This window comes from Rhinoderma darwinii, chromosome 1, assembly GCF_050947455.1.
Source record: "Rhinoderma darwinii isolate aRhiDar2 chromosome 1, aRhiDar2.hap1, whole genome shotgun sequence".
NCBI lineage: Eukaryota > Metazoa > Chordata > Amphibia > Anura > Rhinodermatidae > Rhinoderma > Rhinoderma darwinii.
In genome coordinates, this window is record NC_134687.1 from 170,743,872 (window position 1) to 170,765,064 (window position 21,193).

The window sequence follows — 21,193 nt, forward strand, 5'->3', positions numbered from 1 at the left end:
CGGCCGTTTTTGGAGCGGTTTTTCATTGGAGTCAATGAAAGACGGCTCCAAAAACGTCCCAAGAAATGACCTGCACTTCTTTGTATGTGACGTCTTTTTACACGCCGTATTTTGAAAACGACGCGTAAAATGACACCTCGTGGGAACAGAACACCATAAATCCCTTAGCAAGCAATGGGCAGATGTTTGGAGGCGTAATGGTGCCATTTTTTCAGGCGTAATTCGAGGCGTAAATGGCCCGAATTACGTCTGAAAACACATTGTGTGAACATACCCTTAGAATACATTACACTACGTAGGTAGTGTAATGTATTCTACCAGCGATCAGTGCTGGAGGTCTTGAAAATGCTTTTTTTCCTAAAATAAGACTCTTATTATAGAAAAATAATGAAAACGTTAAAAAAAAAAACACATGTTTAGTATCACCACGTTCGTAACGACCCAAACTATAAAACTATAATGTTATTTTCCCCGCACGGTGAACACTGCAAAAAAACAAAAAAAAAACAAACAATGCCCGAATCGCTATTTTTTGGTCAACACACCTCCCAAAATATAGAATAAAAAGTGCTTAAAGAGTTGCATGTACCCTGAAATAGCAAGAATAAAAACTCCAACCTGTCCCCCAAAAATCAGCCCTTACGCAACCTTTTTCACTGAAAAATAAAAAAGTTATGGCACTCAGACTATGGTGGAACAAAAAAAAATTTATTTAAAAAAAAAATTATTTTATTATGCAAACGCTCCAAAACAAAAAAAAATATACATATGGTAGCGCCGTAATCGTATCGACCCACAGAATAAAGTAAAATTGTAATTTATAGCCCACGGTGAACACTGTAAAAAAAAGAATTGCATGTTTTTGCTCACCTTGCTTGCCAAAAAATGGAATAAAAAGTGATTTAAAAAAAATTGCATGTACCCCAAAATGGTACCAATGAAAACTACAGCTCCGATGGAGAAAAAATAAAAAAAAGTTCTGGCTCTCGGAATATGGCGACGCAAAATGTGCAGAGTGTTCCAAAAGCGGATAAGATTGGGCACCATTTATCAATGCCACACTGGCAATGCATCTATGAATTATTATTTATTTACTGCATAATTATACCCTCTTATTATGCCCTGATGACCAAAAAAATTAGCCCTCACACCACTCTATTGATGGAAAAATAAAAAAGTTATGCAGGGGCAGAGCCAGGGGGCAGGCGGGACATGTGCCCCTGGTGAAACTGGGAGAGACGGTAGGGAGGCGCCGTGCCGTGCGCAGGTACAATTGGCTACTCCTCCTGGAGCAGAATCCCCCCTGACGTCACTATCCAAGAGAGGAATCATACCTCTCATCTGTCCTGGGCGGCCAGTGGTGTGTCCCACAGTCAACTGTATCTGCGTCCTGAGGACGCAGATACTGTTGAACTTAATGCTGGAAATGAACATTTAGCTCCCTGCTTCAGTATAAGTTCAGAGAAGAGAAGCATAGGCAGCTCCTCCACTCGCCGAGGATGCCTAGGGCGCAGCGCTACTTAGAGCGCTGTGCCCGGCGAAGCCCTGGACGTCACTGTCCATATATGGACAGTGACGTCAGTAGCTCCTCTGAAGCGGAATCCCCGTGGCGACGCTATAGCAGGGGATTCCGCTCCAGGACAGTAACGTCAGGGCCTACTACTGGAGCAGAATCCCCTTCCATAGCGTCGGCAATGGGTATTCCGGTTCAGAGGAGCCACTGACGTCACTACTCCTGGAGCAGAATCCCCTGCCATAGCGTCGGCAACTGGGATTCCGCTTCAGCGGAGCCACTGACGTCACTGTCCATACAGTGACGTCAGTGGCTCATCTGAAGCGGAATCCCCGTTGCCGACGCGCTATGGTAGGGGATTCCGCTCCAGGTGTAGCCCCTGACGTTAGTGTCCATATATGGACAGTGATGTCACTGTCCCTATATGAACAGTAGCATCTAGGTGCGGAATCCTCGGCCTATGCTCTGGCGAGGGATTCCACTCCTAGAGGTAGTCCCAATGGCGCTATCTACAGGGGGGAAGGGATAGCGCTATCTAGAGGGATGTTGGTGCTATCTTCAAGGTCTGGCACTATCTGCCTGGACACTGTGGCACTATACAGGGACACTATCTGCAGGGGACACTGGCGCTATCTACATGGGTACTGTGGCACTATCTATGTGGGCACTGACACTAGGGGCATCTAAGGTGGCATACTGTATGGGGGCAGCTATGGGGGCATTATACTGTATGGGGTAGCTATAGGTGCATTATACTGTATGGAGCAGCTGTGGGGGCATTCTACTGTATGGGGGCATTAAGCTGTATGGGGCAGCTTTGGGGGCATTAAGCTGTATGGGGGAAACTATGGGGCATTATACTGTATGGGGCAGCTATGGGGGCATTATACTGTATGGGGGAAGCTATAGGGGCATTATGCTGTATGGGATCAGCTATAGGGGCATTATGCTGCATGGGGGAATTTGATTGGGCATTATCCGGCATGGGGGCATCTGTGTGAGCATTATACTGCATGGGGGCAACTGTGTGGGCATTATACTGTATGCGACCATCTATGGGGTCATTATACTGTATGGTGGCAGCTATGGGGTCATTATACTGTATGGTGGCAGCTAGAGGGCATACTACTATGTTGCTATGCGTGCAGCATCGGTTGTCCCTCTTTCTGATACTTGAAAGTTGAAAGGTATGGAGAAATCCCCGGCCAAAGCATTGCCGATGCTCTTCCCGGGGATTCCGCTCCTGGAGAAGCCCCTGATGTCACTATCCGTATATGGACAGTGACATCAGAGGCTCCTCTAGGGAGACCCAATGGCGCTATGCACAGGGATGAGGGGTGTAATGCTATCTACAGGAGGTTGTGTGGCAGTATTTACAGGCAGCTTTGTGGCGCTATCTACAAGGGGAGTATGTGTGGCAATATCTACAAGGGTTGGATGTGGCACTATCTACAGGGGGCTGTGTGGCACTATCTACAAGGGGGGGTGACTATCTATAGAGGGCACTGTGGCAGTATCTACAGGGGGCTGTGCGGCGCTATCTACATGAGGGCTGTGTGTCACTATCTACAAGTGGAGGTGTGTGGCACTATCTACAGGAGCAGGTGTGTGGCTCTATCTACAGGAGGAGGCTGTTCATTATGTCAACATATAGTCTAATTAGCCTCAGTTATACAACCTGTTTTAGTCCGGCACACTGACCTCTATTTATTTTCTTTCAATTTATTGTAATGTTAACTCCCTTGTATAACTATATTGCTTGTAAAATGTACAAATGGTTTTATACTCGAGTGTCATAAAAGAAAAGGTGAAAAAAAATTCACATTTCATTCATTGGTAGAGAACGCACACATGGCCAGGGGGAAGGAGGTTCAGGGGGGGGGGGCACCAAACGAAATCTTTGCCCTGGGTGCTGGAGAAACTAGCTACACCTTTGAGTTATGGCTCTTGGAAGGTGGGGAGTAAAAAACGAAAATGAAAAAGAATAAATTTGTCAGTCCTGAAAGGGTTAATTTCTAATGAAAAAAAAACATTTATGACCACATCTGGGGTATTTCCTTACTCAGGAGAAATTGCTTTACAAATGTTGGGGTGCTTTTTCTCCTTTATTCCTCGTTAAAATTAAGCATTTCTTAGTTTTTCCACAAAAACTAGATTTTCATTTTCACAGCCTAATTCCACTAAATTCAGCAAAAAAAACAACTGGTCTCAAATGCTGACTATACCCCTAGATAAATGCCCTGAGGAGTGTAGTTTCCAAAATGCGGTCACTTTTGGGGGGTTTCCACTATTTTGGCACCACAAGACCGCGTCAAACCTGACATGGTGCCTAAAATATATTCTAAAAAAAAAGGAGGCCCAAAAATCCACTAGTTGCTCCTTTGATTCTGAGGCCTGTGTTTCAGTCCATTAGCGCACTAGGGCCACATGTGGGATATTTCTAAAAACTGAAGAATCTGGGCAATAAATATTAATTTGTGTTTCTCTTGTAAAACCTTCTGTGTTATAGAAAAAAAAAATTACAAATTAATTTGGCCAAAAAAAAATGGCACCTCTACTTTGCTTTAATTCCTGTGATACGCCTAACGGGTTAAGAAACTTTCTGAATGTTGTTTTGAATACTTTGAGGGGTGCAGTTTTTAAAATGGGGTGATTTATGGGGACTTTCTAATATATAAGGACCTCAAAGCCACTTCACAACTGAACAGGACCCTGAAAAAATAGCCTTCTGAAATTTTCTTTAAAATGTGATAAATTGCTGCTAATGTCCTAAGCCTTGTAACGTCCTAGAAAAATAAAAGGACGTTCAAAAACGATGCAAATATAAAGTAGACATATGGGAAATGTTAACTAGTAACTATTTTGTGTGGTATTACTATCTGTTTCACAAGCTGATACATTTAAATTTAGAACATTTTTGCAAATTCTCAAAATTTTGGGGTTTTTCACAAATAAATATTGAATTTATCGACCAAATTTTTTTCACTAACATAAAGTACAATATGTCACGAGAAAACAGTCTCAGAATTGCTTGGATAGGTAAAAGCATTCCCAAGTTATTACCAAATAAAGTGACACATGTCAGATTTCAAATAAATCGGCTGTGCCACAAGGCTAAAACAGGCTGCGTCCTGAAGGGGTTAAAATAGTTATTTTCCTGATCATTAACTGGTATTGATAAACAATAAAAAGAGGACTTCATCTATTCATAAGTTGTTTTTGTTTCTATTGGAAAGTTAGAAAGTTTTTCCTGTTGGGCTTGGTCAGGCTAACATTTGAAAGCAGACTTTTGATCAGAAGGAAGTCTGCAATATTCAAACAGTATATTTTGCTAGACTGAGAGTAGGTTGTTACACGGAAATAAATATTATTACAGACCACAGGCTAGACCGTTCCAGAACCAAATCTCCGTGAAATAATCTTCTCATTTTCAATAATGAACCACTATGAAAAACAAGCTTGTTGACTACTTTGGCAGGCGCTATGCCAGTGAAAATGTGTGTGATCGTGCTTGATCTAGACATGATGACGATATTACCCTGACCACATGTCTGGCATCTGCTAAGGAATCTGGTAGTGATGGCATATGTAGGCTTTTTATTCTCCTAACATGGATTTAGCCAGGCAGTTCTTTGAAATGTGTCAAGACAAAGTATTTACACAAATTACTACTATTACCTAATCGGATATTGCTCATTAGTTATTTTTTACTAATATTGCATTATATAAGACTCTTATCAGTTGCACCATTGAGCCCTATAACTTCTCATCTGTTAACAGGCATGAACGGCAGTGGCATACCAACCATAGGGATAGACCATGCCACTGCTATAGGGCTTGTGGGAAGAGGGAATCTATGTAGGGGTGGAAAAAATGGGAAGAACGGCACTACATAGGGTAATGCAGAGAGAAAAGTGGTCAACGGTTAAATAGGCTTACCTAATTTTACATGCAAACACAAGCGTTCAAACAGTATTTGATGGTGTATTTGCTATAGCACGTTTTCTCTTCTTTGCCTCCCCCACCTTTTAGGGGTAGGGCCAATTGCTAATTTTTAATATGGAGCTTTATGATTCCTGTGTACACTACTGATGGAGGGAATAATGGTATGTTTTTTCTGTTACAGAGTCAGATGACTTTGACCTTGGAAGAAAGATAAGTGTGCCCAGAGAGATAATGCTGGAAGAACTGTCTCTTTTCAACAACCGAGGGGCAAGACTTTTTAAGAGGAGACAGCGAAGATCTGACAAATACACATTTGAAAACTTCCCTTATGAAATGAAGCCACAGACCAATGTAAGTATCTTGGAAGTGCATTGTACAGAATATTATGTAGTTATGGGGCTGTAGGTTCTGCAGAAGTTTTCCCTGCAGGCCCGTCTATAGAATACAGAATTTTTTATACAGCAGCTTGTATACCGTCTATGCTATTGAGACAAAGGCTCACCTTTTTAGAAGGTTTTTAAGTCAGCCTCGCAGAGCTAAACAGCTTTATAATAGCGAAGTCAGACAGATAGTGGGGTAACTATCTGGACTGCAGAGAGGTATAGAGCTCAAACACATTAGTGGCCCATCGGCTCATTCAGCCTGATAAGAAATTAAGATGTTTTCTTATTTCACAATAGTTGTATTGTACGCCATTGTTTACCAATATTTAGTCTGAAAAGTAACTGCACAATAGTTAAGTCATGATACATTTTTCCATACAAATGAATGTATATCCATATCAGACAGGAATATACATAGGATTATACGGTAGAAAGAAAATAAAAAACGGGGATTAGCAGGGCGCTGCAACCATAGATAAAAATAGGATCGCCAAAAATTGGTGTGATATTGTACTGGTTCCCCATTTGGAGATACCTGAGTGTTGAGCAGCAGCAGGTAATACATACACACACACACACACACACACACACACACACACAAGTGTCATGGGGCAGTGCCACTATACTGAAGAGTCATGCGTCCGGTCTCCAAACCCAATCCTCTATTGCAATACCAACCTCTTCCAATTGTCATAGATGCTCGGTTGACTTGTAGTCCCTGAGCATGTGTGGTGCAGTGATGAAGATGGGCAGAGTACAGCTCGCTGAACTGCACATGCCTGGGAACTGCAAGGCAGCAGCGAATCTGTGAGAATCGGAGGAGGCTGGTAGTGTCATAGAAGGACCAGGGCAATGGCAATCAAGCATAGAAAAGTGGGTTTGGAGACCGGACTGCATGACTCACGATAGTGGCATCACCCTCATGACAGTTTCCCTTTGAATATACATAAAAATATAACAATGAAATGTAACAATTCTAGCTTCCCTGCAATTTTGACTTCATAAATGTTCCCTACATATACTACATAAAAACGCATCAGAACCAATCTCAGTTCATAAATGCAGCCCCTGGAAAAAGCTCAATACATATATGCAGCACCAGAACAAAGCTTAGTACATATATGCAGCAACAGAACAAAGTTCAGTACATATATGCAGCACCAGAACAAAGATCACTGCATAAATACAGTACCAGAACAAAGCTCAGTACATTAATACACCAGAACCAAGCTCAGTACATAAATACAGCACCAGAACCAAGCTCAGCATATATGTACAGCACCAAAATCATGCTCAGTACATATATATATATTATCGGTGCAGCTACTAAGAGCCAGGATTTGGGCCCAGAATGATATATTTAAAAGGAAAGTTACAAGAAAAAGTGTACTTTCTCCTTATTTATTAGGCAAGAAACCTGGAAAAAGGTCTGTGTTGCTGGAGTGGAAGACATAAGTAAAAGTTCCACTCCGTCTTAAGGACAGTCCAGGGTTTGTCTCATTAGCTGCCAGCTGTGAGGACTCCTTTAAGAAAGGTGTGATCTATTCACACAAGGCTCCCAGTCTGAGGAAGACAGGCATTGCCAGCCTGTGGGAGTCATAAGTTCTGGTAAGGACACATGTTTGTTGTGAGGTGCTGGACCTTTCACCCTGATAGGCTAGGGAAGCTATATTTTTAGTTAGAGGCTGGACGGCCAAAAAATGTTGTGGGACCAAAAAATAGCGATTCTGGCGTTTACAATTTTTTTTTTTACGGCGTACACAGTGCAGGTTAAATAATGATATATTTATTTTTTTACTATGCTCTAGGGGGAAAATGGGAAAAGGAGGGTTTTTTGCACTTTTCATTTTTATTTATTTTTTTACACAAAAGTAACATCTTTATTTTACAAATGTTTACTTTTTTTATTAGTCCCAAGGGGACTTCAACCAGCGATCGTTGGATCGCTTGCACGATATACTGCAATACCAATGTATTGCAGTATATATTGTGATTCTGACAGGCTTCTATTAGGCTTAATAGGAGCACAAAGATGGCGGACCTGCCGGCCTTCATTAGGTCCCCAGGCAGCCATAGCAACCATTGCCAATCTGCAATTGCATTGGGGGTGCAATGAGCTGCTAGAGGGGGTCGCCCCCCTCTTTCTACGATTGAAATGCTGCGGTCGCTATTGACTGCGGCATTTAACGAGTTAAACTAGCTGGATCGCGCTCTAGTGCGATCTCGCTAGTTACTGTGAAGTGTCGGCATACAGCCAACACCCGCATCTTATGGAGCGGGTTCACTCCGTGAGCCCGTTCCATACTTCCCCTACCCGGTTATGATGTAGCCATACGTCGAATGTCAGGAAGGGGTTAAGCATATAACTATTAAAATTATTTTTGAAGCATTCTTGTCCAGGCATTACTATCTATTTAAATTTTGTGAACACAAAAGTTCTATACTATAACATATATATAGTGCCAGCACAAACACAGCTCAGTACATATATACTGCACCAGCACAAATACAGCTTAGTACAAAGTCAGATTAGCTGCTGCCATATAAATGTGTACGGCGTGAAACCATAGCTCCCAGTATGGCCTAAAGAATGGTAAGGGTATGCTGGGAGTTGCTGTTTAACAAAAAGAATAATACCACCCAACATCTCACTTTAGATCATACAGTGACTACAGTACTGATCAGTCAGAGAAAGAATAAACATTTACATTCAGTGACTCAATGGTGACATCTTCTAATTGGAATCGTTCTCGTCCTTCTCGATCCTGCCCAGACCTCCAACGACTTTTACCGGCCACAACTCATCTCTGCAGTGTTTGCCGCTCAGTTGTCTTTGGCTCCTTTTGTCACTTTTCCAACATATTCGCACCCCCTATATAAACACAAAAACCTCATGGTGCCACACACTGTGCCCCTGAATATAATACCACCATACACTGTGCTCCTGAGTATACTGCCACACACTGTAACCCTGAATACAATAGTATGATACACTGTACGATACACTGTGCCTCTGAATATGCCATCGTATCACACACTGTGCCCTTGAAAAAGAAGCACCACACACAAAGCCCAATAAAAATATTTTCGCTCACTGTGCCCTCCCAGGTTTTACAAACACAGTGCCCCTGTAGCACTGAGAAAAGAGAAATTCCACAGCACGTACTACACAGTTAAAGCAATTTAAAGGTAGCATGGATGTGGAGCACAAGCCTACGCTGTTTCGCGTGTACCCATGCTTTGTCAAGGCCCCCCTGTAGATAATGCCACACACAGTACCACGTCTAGATAGTGTCACACACAGTGCTCCTTGTAGGTATTATCATACACAATATGGGTGGCCGGACACTAAATTTGCTTAGAAACAAAAGAAATGGCATGAGGCTAGGATCACACAACCAGTTTTTGGTGCAGTTCTTGGCTAAGTTTTTTGAGCCAAACACAGGAGTGGACACAAAAGAAAGGAGATGTGTCAGTCTTTTCTTTATACATTTCATTAATTTTTGATCCACTTATGCCACTGAACCCAAAAACTCCACAAACCAAGACGCTTTGTTATGTAGGCTTTTTAATAATTCACTATAGACTATAGTGACATCCAGCATTTTTGGCCTAAAAAAAAACTATGTGAAAAACGCCAAAGAAAAAGCCTTGTGAAACAAGCCTAAGGCCTTATTCAGACGAACGGGAAATACGTCTGTGCAACTGACCTATATTAGTCTATGGGGCCGTGCAGACATGTGCGTGATTTTTACTCAGCGTGAGTCCGCTGAAAAAAAGTCACGACATGTCCGTTCTTTGGGCGTTTTTAGCGCATCACGCCCCTGTTGAAGTCAATGGGTGCGTGAAAACCACGCATGTCACACGGAAACACTTCCTTGCGAACAGCGTGATTTGCGCAACAGCTGTCAAAAGGATGAATGAAAACAGAAAAGCACCACGTGCTTTTCTGTTTACAAACATACAAACATCCAAACGAAGTGTCATAATGATGGCGGCTGCGCGAAAAGCACGCAGCCGCGCATCATATGCTGAGGCCACACGGAGCTGTTAAGTGCCTTTTGCACAGGCAAAACGCCACGCTCGTGTGAATCCAGCCTAATGGTGTGGTTTCCTAGACAAAAGGGTGACTATTGCCAGACGGAAGTTTCCAGGTCTGTCCTTAGAACAGAGTCAGTTACACAAAAAATCCGCTCAGATGAGATTTTTGAGAATAACAATTTGGGTATGTTCACACTGCTTATTTTAAGCTGTTTTTTGGGGCCGTAAATGCCCGAAAAATTTGCCTGTAAAAAAAACGCCTCGTAAAATGATCTGGATGTCACTTCTTGATCCGTTTTTAGAGCCGTTTTTCATTGTCTCAATAGAAAAACAGCTCCAAAAACGGCTGTAAAAAACGCATCAAAAAACGCTTGATGCTTAAAAAACAGCTGAAAATCAGAGGCTCTTTTCCCTTGAAAACAGCTCTGTATTTTACAGCCGTTTTTAGTCTAGCGTGTGAACATACCCTTTATGTTTTACTAGAAAATCAGAAATGCCAGCTTAACACTGTGAATCACCAAGGAAACTAAGGGAATCATCTGAGGATGGAGACAGGCTTGAAGATGGTTCGCACCTAATTTATAGGCTGGATGACTGCCCTAAACAACTTTTGAATATTTTACAAGGTTTGGGATAGAAGTCTAATAAGTAATCCAAAGCATTATATTGGCGATCAAAGCTTTAAGTTCCCGAATTACATAAAAAAGTTAAATTAAACAGAATAGTACTTTATTGTCAAGAATGAAAAAAACAGAAATCCTCACATTGAAAAATGTAAAACACTATGTGATAAGCACACATACAACACATCATACAAACAATCACATACATACATTAAAAACATATTTCATTTTCTATTAAGCCCGCACACCGCTCGCTTGGCTTTCCGAGGAAAGCCGATCAGAAACAAAGTGGCACAGTGCTCACAGGACCACTTCTGCTGCATCGTTTTAGCGATCGGTGGGGGTCTCAGTGGTTGGACCCCCCCCATTTAAAACTTCTGACATATCCCTATGACATGTCAAAAGTTTTTTAAATGTTCAGCTATCATTTAAAGAGGCACTGCTGTCTGATAAAAGCTTTTTTCTAAACCTGCATGTACATTCCCTAATAACCCTACAATACCAGTCAAAAGTATGGACACACCTTTTCATTCCATGGTTTTTTGTTTTGTTTTTTTTTTTACACTGTAGTTTTTATATTGAAGACATGATAACTATGAAGGAACACATATGAAATTAAGTGGTTAAACAAAAAATTGTTAAACAAACCAGAATATGTTTTATATTTTAGATTCCTCAAAGTGGCCCCCTTTCGCTTTGACAGTTTTGCACTATCTTGGCATTCTCTCAATCAGCTTCATGGTAGTCACCTGGAAAGGTTTGCCAACAGTCTTAAAGGAGTTTCCAGAGGTGCTGAGCACTTGTTTGGTGCTTTTCCTTCACTCCGAGGTCTAACTCATCCCAAACCATCTCAATTGGTTTAGGTCGGGTGATTGTGAAGGCCATGTCATCTGACGCAGAACTCCATCACTCTCCTTCTTGGTCAAATTGCCCTTACATAGCCTTGAGTTATGTTTGGGCTCATTGTCCTGTTGAAAAACAAATGATGGTCCCACTAAGCCGAAATAAGATGGGATGGCATGTCGTTGCAGAATGCAGTAGTGTTATGCCCACGGACGCGGACCACTGATATCCCCCTCTTACTGGCAGCGCGCACCAGTAAAAAACATCCCTTATAAGGACCCTGCCCCTTTCCCCAGTACCTGAGCAAGGTTCGACTAACCTAGTGTTATCCTGCGAAGGTTCCGTACCCTGTTTCCCGAGTCTGTTACCGATTGGTATCCTGTATCAGGAGTCTGTTACCTGACAGTATCCCGTGCCCTCTGCGGTTTCCAGCAATCCGACAACAGCGTTCTTCCAGCAATCCGGCAACAGAGTGCTTCCAGCAATCCGGCAACAGAGTGCTTCCAGCAATCCGGCAACAGCGTGCTTCCAGCAATCCGGCAACAACGTGCTCCCAGCAATCCGGTTCCGGTCTACCACCACAAAGATACAATCTGCCTGTCTCTGCCTAGCTTCTGTTTGGCCAGCAGCTACTCCGCCGGGAAAAGCTCAAGATGTAGCGACCTGGCAGTCTCCACGCAGTGAAGACCAGATCCTTGTAGAGGGGTTAAAGGCTGAACACCGGTCAGGCTGCTTAGACAACACGCCTAGAGGTGGCCCTACGCCAATCTGGTGGGGTAGCCTCTGACTGCGCCAATCTCCGCCCTTACCAAGAAGTGGGTGAGTCAGAATTTATAAACCTCAAGAACGCTTTCACCTCAGCCTCCGTTCTTCATCACCCTGATGCATCTCGTAAGTTCTTTCTGGAGGTGGACGCATCCTCCGTTTGTGCTGGAGCACTACTATGTCAAAAAACTCTACGGGCAAGATGGTGGCTTGTGGCTTCTTTTCAAAACTATTCTCTACGGCTGAACGTAATTACTCCATCGGGGATGGGGAGTTGCTGGCCGTCAAGTTGGCATTGGAGGAGTGGAGACACTTGCTGGAGGGCGCAGTTCACCCTATTACCATTTATATAGATCACAAGAACCTCACGTACCTACAGTGAGTGCAGCAACGGAATCCTCGCCAAGCCAGGTGGTCGTTGTTCTTCGCCCGATTTCTATTCTTGCTTCACTTCCGTCCTGCTGATAAGAATGTGAAGGCTGATGCCCTGTCCCGATCATTTGAGACTAGGATCTCCTCAATATATTATAGATCCTTCTAGGATTATTACAGCTAACCCTCTGCAAATGACAGATATTCCGCCTGAAAAACTTTTGTTCGGCTTGCAGACAGGAGGAGAATTCTCTGCTGGGGACACAGCTCCAAACTGGCGGGGCACTGTGGTGTTCGAAAGACTCAGGACTTGGTAGCTCGTCATTACTGGTGGCCCACGCTGCCTAGAGATGTTGCGGATTATGTCTCTTCATGTACAAACTGTGCCTCGAACAAGTCCACCCGCTCCAAACCTGCTTGTCTGCTCCTACCCCTGCCTGTCCCTGATGTCCCTTAGCAGCATATCGCTATGGACTTTATTACAGACCTTCCCCCCCCCCCTCAGCTGGATGTACTGTGGACTGGGTAGTAGTGGATAGTTTCTCTAAAATGGCACATTTTATTCCGTAGACTGGTCTTCCGTCTGCTCCTCGCCTGGCAAACCTGTTTATTCTCCACTTTTTCCGTCTGCATGGACTTCCTCTGCACATGGTCTCGGATCGGGGTGTACAGATCACGTCCAAGTTCTGGAGGGCCCTGTGCAACCTGGCAGATGTTAAGCTAGACTTCTCCTCTGCCTACCTCCCACAGTCCAATGGTCAGGTGGAGAGGACCAATCAAATTTTGCAAAACTATCTTCGTCATTTTGTTTCCGCCCAACATAACAATTGGATACAACTTCTACCTTGGGCGGAATTCTCATACAACAATCACACTAGTGAGTCTACTACTTTGTCTCCCTTCTACATTGAGTACAGTCAGCATCCTCAAATTCCTCTTCCTGTACCAGCCATGACTCAAGTAACGGCAGCTAACTCTTCATTTGGGACTTTTGTTCACATCTGGCAGCAGACATCTGCCATTCTCCAATCTGTGGCCCGCATGAAAATGCAGACTGACAAAAAAAGAAAAGTTCCTCCTTAATTCTCTCCTGGAGTCAAAGTCTTGCTGTCCTCGAGAAACATTAGACTCAAGATGCCTTCTCACAAATTCGCTCCCAGGTTCCTCGGTCCTTTCGAAATCCTGCAAAGGATAAACCCTGTATCCTATAAACTTCGGTTGCCTCCTACGCTCAAGATTCCCAACTCTTTCCACGTGTCCCTCCTTAAACCTGTGGTCCTGGACTGCTACAGTAAAACTCCTGGTCCTGTGGTTGTTCACAGCGGTTCATCTGATGTGTTTGAGGTGAAGGAGATCCTGGACTGCAAGAGGATAGGAGGAAGGACTTTCTATTTGGTGGACTGGAGAGGGTTTGGTCCTGAGGAGAGATCCTGGGAGCCAGAGGACAACCCCAATGCTCTTACCCTCATTAAAAAAATCCTCTCTCGCTCTGGACCCACGAAGAGAGGGCGTAAGAGGGAGGTATAGTTACGGCCCGCGACCTCCACTTACCTGCCTCCCGCAGATCTTCCTCTTCCTACCGGCGTGTCTCTCCCCGGAGACGCCGGCACATGCGTCCGCTTTGTCCCGTAGTGCTCACTAGAGCACTAGAGGGTGCGCGCACGCTGGTTCCCAAATTTAAAGGGCCAGCGTGCGCATATGTAAATAATTAATTATTCCCTGATCACCCTGAACTATAAAAAGGGCCCTGCCCTTCTGATCCTTGCATGAGCGTTGTTTGTAATACCCATGTTAGTTAGCAAATGGTCCCTTAGTGTTATACTGTCCCCGTTGTTCCCGTACCCTGCTACCTGTATCTCGTGCTGTGTTATTGTTCCTGAGCCTGTTTAGTGATTTGGAGTCGTGTCCTACACCTGTTGTCCTCCGCCATGTCTGGCGCAACCTACTGCACCCGTTGTTATCCGCCGCGTCTGGCGCAACCTGCTGCACCTACTACCGTCCGTGCCAGAGCCCATGCCACCATCTGGATTATTTCAGGTACCCTTGTGCTACGAACTTGTATAGACTTTTGCATAGACTGTGACTTGGCCAGCTGCCTCTCCGCTACGGTGGAGCAGCCTAGTGGGGCCCACATAGCCCTAGATCGTGACACTCCGTCCTGTGCACTTGAATTCAATCCCAGGCATAGTCACTCTGTATGTGTACGGTGTTGTGCTTGTTAACTGGGAAAAGTCCACGGTGACGAACGCTGTGGTCCCATCAATCACGGACCCCCACTGATCTGATATTGATGGCCTATCCTAAGGATGGGCCATCAATATAAATTGCCCATTGGACCCCTTTAATTTAATGTGTGTGAGGTTTGAGTCAGAGAGGGAATATATTATATAACATGGCAGAGGGCAGGGCCAGGTAGGCTTCAGTATAGGTGTTAACAGACACTGTTAAGCAAAACTTCCCCATCCTCCCCTGAACTTTTTAACTTGCTCTACCTGTCCTCCGCCCATCCTGTGACTGTCCTTCGCCCATTCTGTGACTGTCCTCCGCCCGTGCTATCAGCCTGTAACTACGGCCGCTCTGTTACTGTCCACCGACTGTCCCGCGTCATTCCCTTTTAGCTCCGTCCTCCATCCTCTTCTGGACCAAGCGCTGCTACCTCCTGCTCCATCAGCTCCTCCCCTAGGAACGTCCCGATGTTGGACAGGACATTGTGTGACGTTCTGGTCCCTGCTCAGTCTCTGAGTATCCCCGTCCTCTCTCTGACATATTGTTCAAATGTGGCAGTGGCTAGCAGCGGGCATCCAGCACATAATGTAATGTGCCTGGCCGGGCCCGCGGGCCCCGTAGCAGCCGATATGGCTGCTACAGTGGTAGTTATGCCACTGGTGGTGGCGCTATCTACAGGGGCGGCTGTTTGGTACTATCTACAAAGGGGGCTGTATGGCCAAGTCTTTCCTAGTTATGCCCCTGGAGTCAACAAATACAACAACTAGCCCCACAGAAGAACAAGCGCTTAAAGAGCTATGTCAAAAGGAAAAAACTTTATGGTGCTTGGAATGCGGCAACACAATGTTTTTTCCCATAAAATATGCTTTTATTGTGCAAAGGTACTAAAACCTTAAAAAAAACACTTAACTTTATTCTACAGGTTGTTACTATTATGGCAATACCAAATATGTAAAGAATTTATACCATGAACAGTGTAATAGAAAAAATGACAGAATTCTGTAATTTTTTTTATATCACCCCAAAAAATAAAAAATTAAAATGGGCACACAGAATGCACTCTGATACAATATTGATTGAACTTTGATGCAAAATCAACAGTTTTTCCTGATAAAACATTGAAGAGTCTTAATACAACCGAAGTAACAATTCTAGAATATATTTTCTTAGAACTCTACATTGGACCGTTCCTCTAGTACCATTCCCCATGTCAAAAGGTGTGTGTCAATAACCAGTCTCACTCTGTCAGCACTGAATGGACAGTGTCAGACTGTATAGGGACATGCCCTCAACTGGTAACACCAAGTTGTCAATTTAGTCATAAATTTCTCTGAAGAATAACAGAGAAACAGAGGCTGTCAGTCACAACGGTAATCGCACGGGCATAATAATTAGGTACCCCACAGATGATGTACATGTACGTAATTTTGCGTTAAGGGATGCCAGTAAGGTAGTTGATGAAATAGCACACACTAAAGGACAATCTGAAATCTTAATGGGTGGGCTAAAAGAAATAAAACTCGGTATACAAAAGGGATGCATAGTTCTCGGTTGATTAGAGCAGTTTAAACGCTCCACAGAACCTTAGTTATAAGGGATTTGAGCTGCCTCTTAACCCGTCAGCTTAGTGGGATGCCCCCATTGCATACAGCCCACATCGTAAGTGCATGAAGACATTCAGTGAGTGATGTTGTACCCCTTGGTTAGTTTCATCAAGTATAGGACCATATTTAAAGAGGTCAGTCTATTAAAGGGCCCAGTTTTCTGTTTTTTTAAAAAACCTTATGGTAGCTGCTTATGACCTAAAAGAACAATTAGACGCATAGTCACACTGTAACTCACTTATGTCAGCAGTGAAAAAGGTCCTCTAGTCTCCCACCGGTCTCTGTTTACATTGCTGCAGCATGTGACCCCCTCGGTCAGTGATTGACTGTTGCAGTCATGTGTCAGTATGGCACGTCATAGCTGTCGCAATGTACACAGTGACCAATGGAGGACCTCAAGACTGCCGACACTGGAAAGGCGGGTGTTAGGCCATAAGCAGACTTTATTTAAAGCTGCAAAACCCCTTTGATGTATTTTCCAACTAACTTAAACCGCCTTTTTAATTAATGCATGCTTTACCGCCCCATATTGACAACCGACACATTAAATATGACGTACAGATGAATTCAAATTCCCTATACAATAGACCCGTGGTTAGAGCCTTCAGGGAGTTAGATTTGGCATTTGTCACATTGGGTCAAAGAGTCATCGTGAAAGAATCTACTGTCAAAATTTACCAGAAAAGATAATTATATACCGTCCATAATGAAGGAAAGTGACTGTCACATTGAGCGACTACATAAAAGTTTTGGAGGACATTTTTCTGTAAAGCTTGGTTAAAAATAATTACAGTAATAATGGAAGTCAAATAGAGAAGGGAATAGCTGTTCTTTTCTGAATGCAGATTAGAATGATGTAGATTACATCACAGCGTTTCAGAGTTATATACACCGGATTCATTGATGCTATGCTGTGTATGGTACACTTTGTCTGTACACCGTGCCTGAGACATTTGCTTTTATGATATACCGAGCTATAAGAGTGACAGCTTCTTCGGTATATCCGTATTCATAGCTTGGCATTACATCATTTACTTCCTGCTGTAAATCATATTAGTCATTGCCTGAATAGAGAAGCACATGACTTCACATCACCTGCCTTGCTGTTTTACAAGTTGTATAAAGCCTGCACTTCTTTAACCCTTTTATCCCTATCAATGTAAAAGGTGTATTTTTGCTTGTCCCTTACATAGAAGGCTAATTCTTAGATAAATGATTTATTTATTTTCATTTTTAAGATGAAAATTTCGATTTTCTTGAGATATTGGAAAAGGTAAATTAGACTATAGAAAATGTTATATTTTGGGGGCAGGAGAAACCGTTTTAGACTGTGAAAGTATGTGGAGTATGGCCTAACCATTTTTTATCTAAAATCTGAATCCTAAGTAATAAACCAAATTATGCTGATACCCAGACAGATATAGAGTTTAGCTTGAGAGACAGATGGATAAATATGATCGAGAGACCAAAAGATTAAGCTGGCCATAGATTTGGCCACATTACAACTGCGGTTGCCACCAAGCTGGTAAGTCACCGGCCCAGCAAATTTTTATTCTGGAAGGCCAGTGCAGGTAAAAACAATTCACCGGCAATAGCTAGTGGCGGTAATTTTGCATAATGTAAAAGTGTGTGCGCAGTCAGATTCCTTCCTATTTGTACTTGCTACTCCTCCTTTGCCAGGTCTGCCCAGCCCTATAAATATCAGTAGCATCAAGACTAGGTCAAGTGTGGGATTAGCGCCGGTGGGATATTACAACAGGGAAGGCAGCAGAGAGGCAGAGACACTTACATTTAGCAGCTGAACCTGCGCATGTAAGGATCGAGGCCTAGTGAGGTGCTGGGCCCTGGCAGGGGTAATGCAGAAAAGATGGAAATGATACCATAAGATTTTGCAGAAACTTCACGTTGTTAGCATCACACCCAGTCACAGCATAAAACAAAACACTTCTCAGTTTGAGATGCACAGTCACTTACAGATTCTTTAGCCTGGCGATTGATGGCTGGCTTTTATTTTTCGCTGACAAAGCCAAGGGCGCTCTTCCCTGATACAGGGGTGGTCTGCCAATTTAAGGCCAACTGGGCCACAACTGGTTTGCTGACTTGCTGGACGATGGTACACGTGGAATGGCTGCTGCCCATAACCGAACCAGTACTCACATGTCACTGCAAACCATGGGAAGGCTCCTGCCGTCATCTGCAGTGGCGGATTAAGTAGACCATAGGCCCTGGGCTGTTCCACAAACTTGGGCCCCCGTTCCGCACCGCCGCTCTGCCGTGTCCATAGTGAACACCACCTTTCTGTGTGAGCATTGACAAATGGTTGTTACGATTCCCCTTGTCAAAGGGCTGTGTCCCTACATACTGACAATCTCCAACCATCGCTGACAGTATCACACTGTGTAGGGACACTTCCTCTTGACAATGGGAATGGTAACACGCATTTGTCTATTAGTCCTGGGTACACAGAGATATGTAGAATACACGGATTACCTGCAACAGACATGTCAGGAGAGGGGACAGATCCCCCATAGATCAAGTGACGTCTTCTCTGATGGGAGCCGTTTTCTTTTCTTCTCCATCTCATGCAGACCGTTATGTCGACTTCTCCTAATGAGACATCTTTGCCCATCACTTCTGCAGCCATTTCCAGCCTCTATAGAAACGCACAAATTTAGACACCAAGGCCCAGGACCATACATTAAAGGGGTTGTCCGGGCACGGATCATTTTTTATACTGATGACCTATCGATGTGCCCGGACAACCCCTTTTACTCAGACTAATAAATTTGGACCCCAGACTAGATCATAGAATACATACAGACCCCAGAGCTTCTAAACTATTGCAGTCCGCAGAGCAGACCCCCCCCTAAACAAATACAGACCCCAGAACAAGCACCCTGAATAAATACAGAACTTAGACTTGACTCCCTTAATACAGACCCCAGACCAGACCCCCTAAACTAATACAGACCCCTAAATAAAGAACCCTAAACTAATACAGACCCCTAAATACAGACCCCATAAACTAATACAGACCCCAGACCAGACCCCTAAATAAAGACCCCAGACCTGACTCCTACACTAATAATGACCAAAAGACCTGACTCCCTTAAGTAATACAGACCCCAGACCAGGTCCCCTATTCTAATACAGACCCCTAAATAAAGACCCCTAAACTAATACAGACCCTAGAACAGGCCCCCTAAATAGACCCTATAAACTAATACAGACACCAAACCTCCTAAATACAGTCCCCAAACCAGGCCCCCTAAATACAGACCCCTAAACTAATACAGACCCTAGAACAGGCCCCTAAATACAGACCCCTTAAACTAATACAGACACCAAACCTCCTAAATACAGTCCCCAAACCAGGCCCCCTAAATACAGACCCCTAAACTAATACAGACCCTAGAACAGGCCCCTAAATACAGACCCCTTAAACTAATACAGACACCAAACCTCTTAAATACAGTCCCCAAACCAGGCCCCCTAAATACAGACCCCACACCAGACCACCTAAATACAGTCCCCCTAAATACAGACCCCTTAAACAAATCCATCCCCTTATACTTACATAGCAGCTCTCCTCAGTCTTCTCTGTGGAATTTTGCTGCTGCTGCTGAAGGTCCTGCAGTCATGTGATCAGCAGGTCTCTAAGCAGTAGTAAGAACTTCAGAGATAAGGTCATGTGACCTTATGTCTAAAGGTCCTTTTGCAGGACATACACAATGCAAATTCGGCGCGGTTTAAATCGCGGAAAAAACGTGACAAAACTACTATGTACTTTGGGCGGCCATGGGCCACCCGGGAGCCTCGGGCCCCGGGCGGCAGCCCTAAACGCCCTATGATAATCCGCCATTGGTCATCTGCCACTGACTCCAGGGCCCACAGACTCAGGCCCAACCACTAGTGCTTGTTGCTTGCACAGTAGCTCCAGAGCTTTTGTCACACAGCTCACTCTCCAACTGTTCTCGCAGCAGTTCTCCCTCTCACTTTCTACAGCCAGTTTCCTCCTCCTCCACCTGAACACTGAACACTCACTGGCAGGGACACCAGATATTTTATACATTTGGTGCTGCCCCCAGCTTCAGGTCAAGACATGAAACGCCACAATGCAACGTTCTGGTGCCGTTATCGCGCAGCAGAAACTTAGTGAAGATGGCATCCGGGTCGTACTTCCCAGCACCAAGACAATTTAGGTTAACCAGTGAGCCAACAATCATTTGCCAATACAAATAAAACATGACGTTACAGTACAATATAATCAAAGATACAAGAGTCAGGACAGGCCACTCCTCTCATGGAATGCCACCTAGCGGACGGATAAAAGCAGAATTAAGGCTCACACGGTGTATTTTGCAGGAGGAATATCTGCCTCAAAATTCCGTTTGGAAGTTTGAAGCAGATTTTCCTCTCCCTGCACGCCGATTTTCGCACCGTTTTTCGCCCGCGGCCATTGAGTGCCGCGGGCATAAAACACAGCGAAATACGCTTTCTCTGCCTCCCATTGAAGTCAGAGCGAGAAAAAGCGAGAAAAAGACGCCGACGCCTCCCATAGAAATCAATGGGAGGCATTTTAGGGCCATTTTTGCTGAGTTTTGCGATGCGGTTTCCGCGTCAAAAAACTCGGCAAAATACTCCGTGTGAACATAGCCTAAGATATACAGCACTTAAAGGCACAGTGCATAAATAAATGGACGATACTTTGGCGTAAACGAACATAAAATAAGTAGCTCCCCTCATGATGCATCCATATATTTGAGATTTTTGGGAAAATAGGGTTCTGGGCAGAAATAGTTGGGACCCCTTTATTGTAGTATTATAAATGGTACCACATTGTCATTTCACAGGTACATGAACTATTAAGATGGTTAT

The 21,193-nt window shown here is 43.9% G+C and overlaps 1 protein-coding gene across 1 annotated transcript in view; it reads left to right on the forward strand.

The window, feature by feature from the left end:
• The window catches only part of MYOZ2 (myozenin 2), a 109,090-nt gene that overhangs the window by 32,192 nt on the left and 55,705 nt on the right, over positions 1 to 21,193 (forward strand). Inside the window, exon 3 of the mRNA XM_075849745.1 lies at positions 5,640 to 5,809. Coding sequence (XP_075705860.1) covers positions 5,640 to 5,809 — 170 coding nt within the window. The remainder of the gene's footprint in view (positions 1 to 5,639; positions 5,810 to 21,193) is intronic.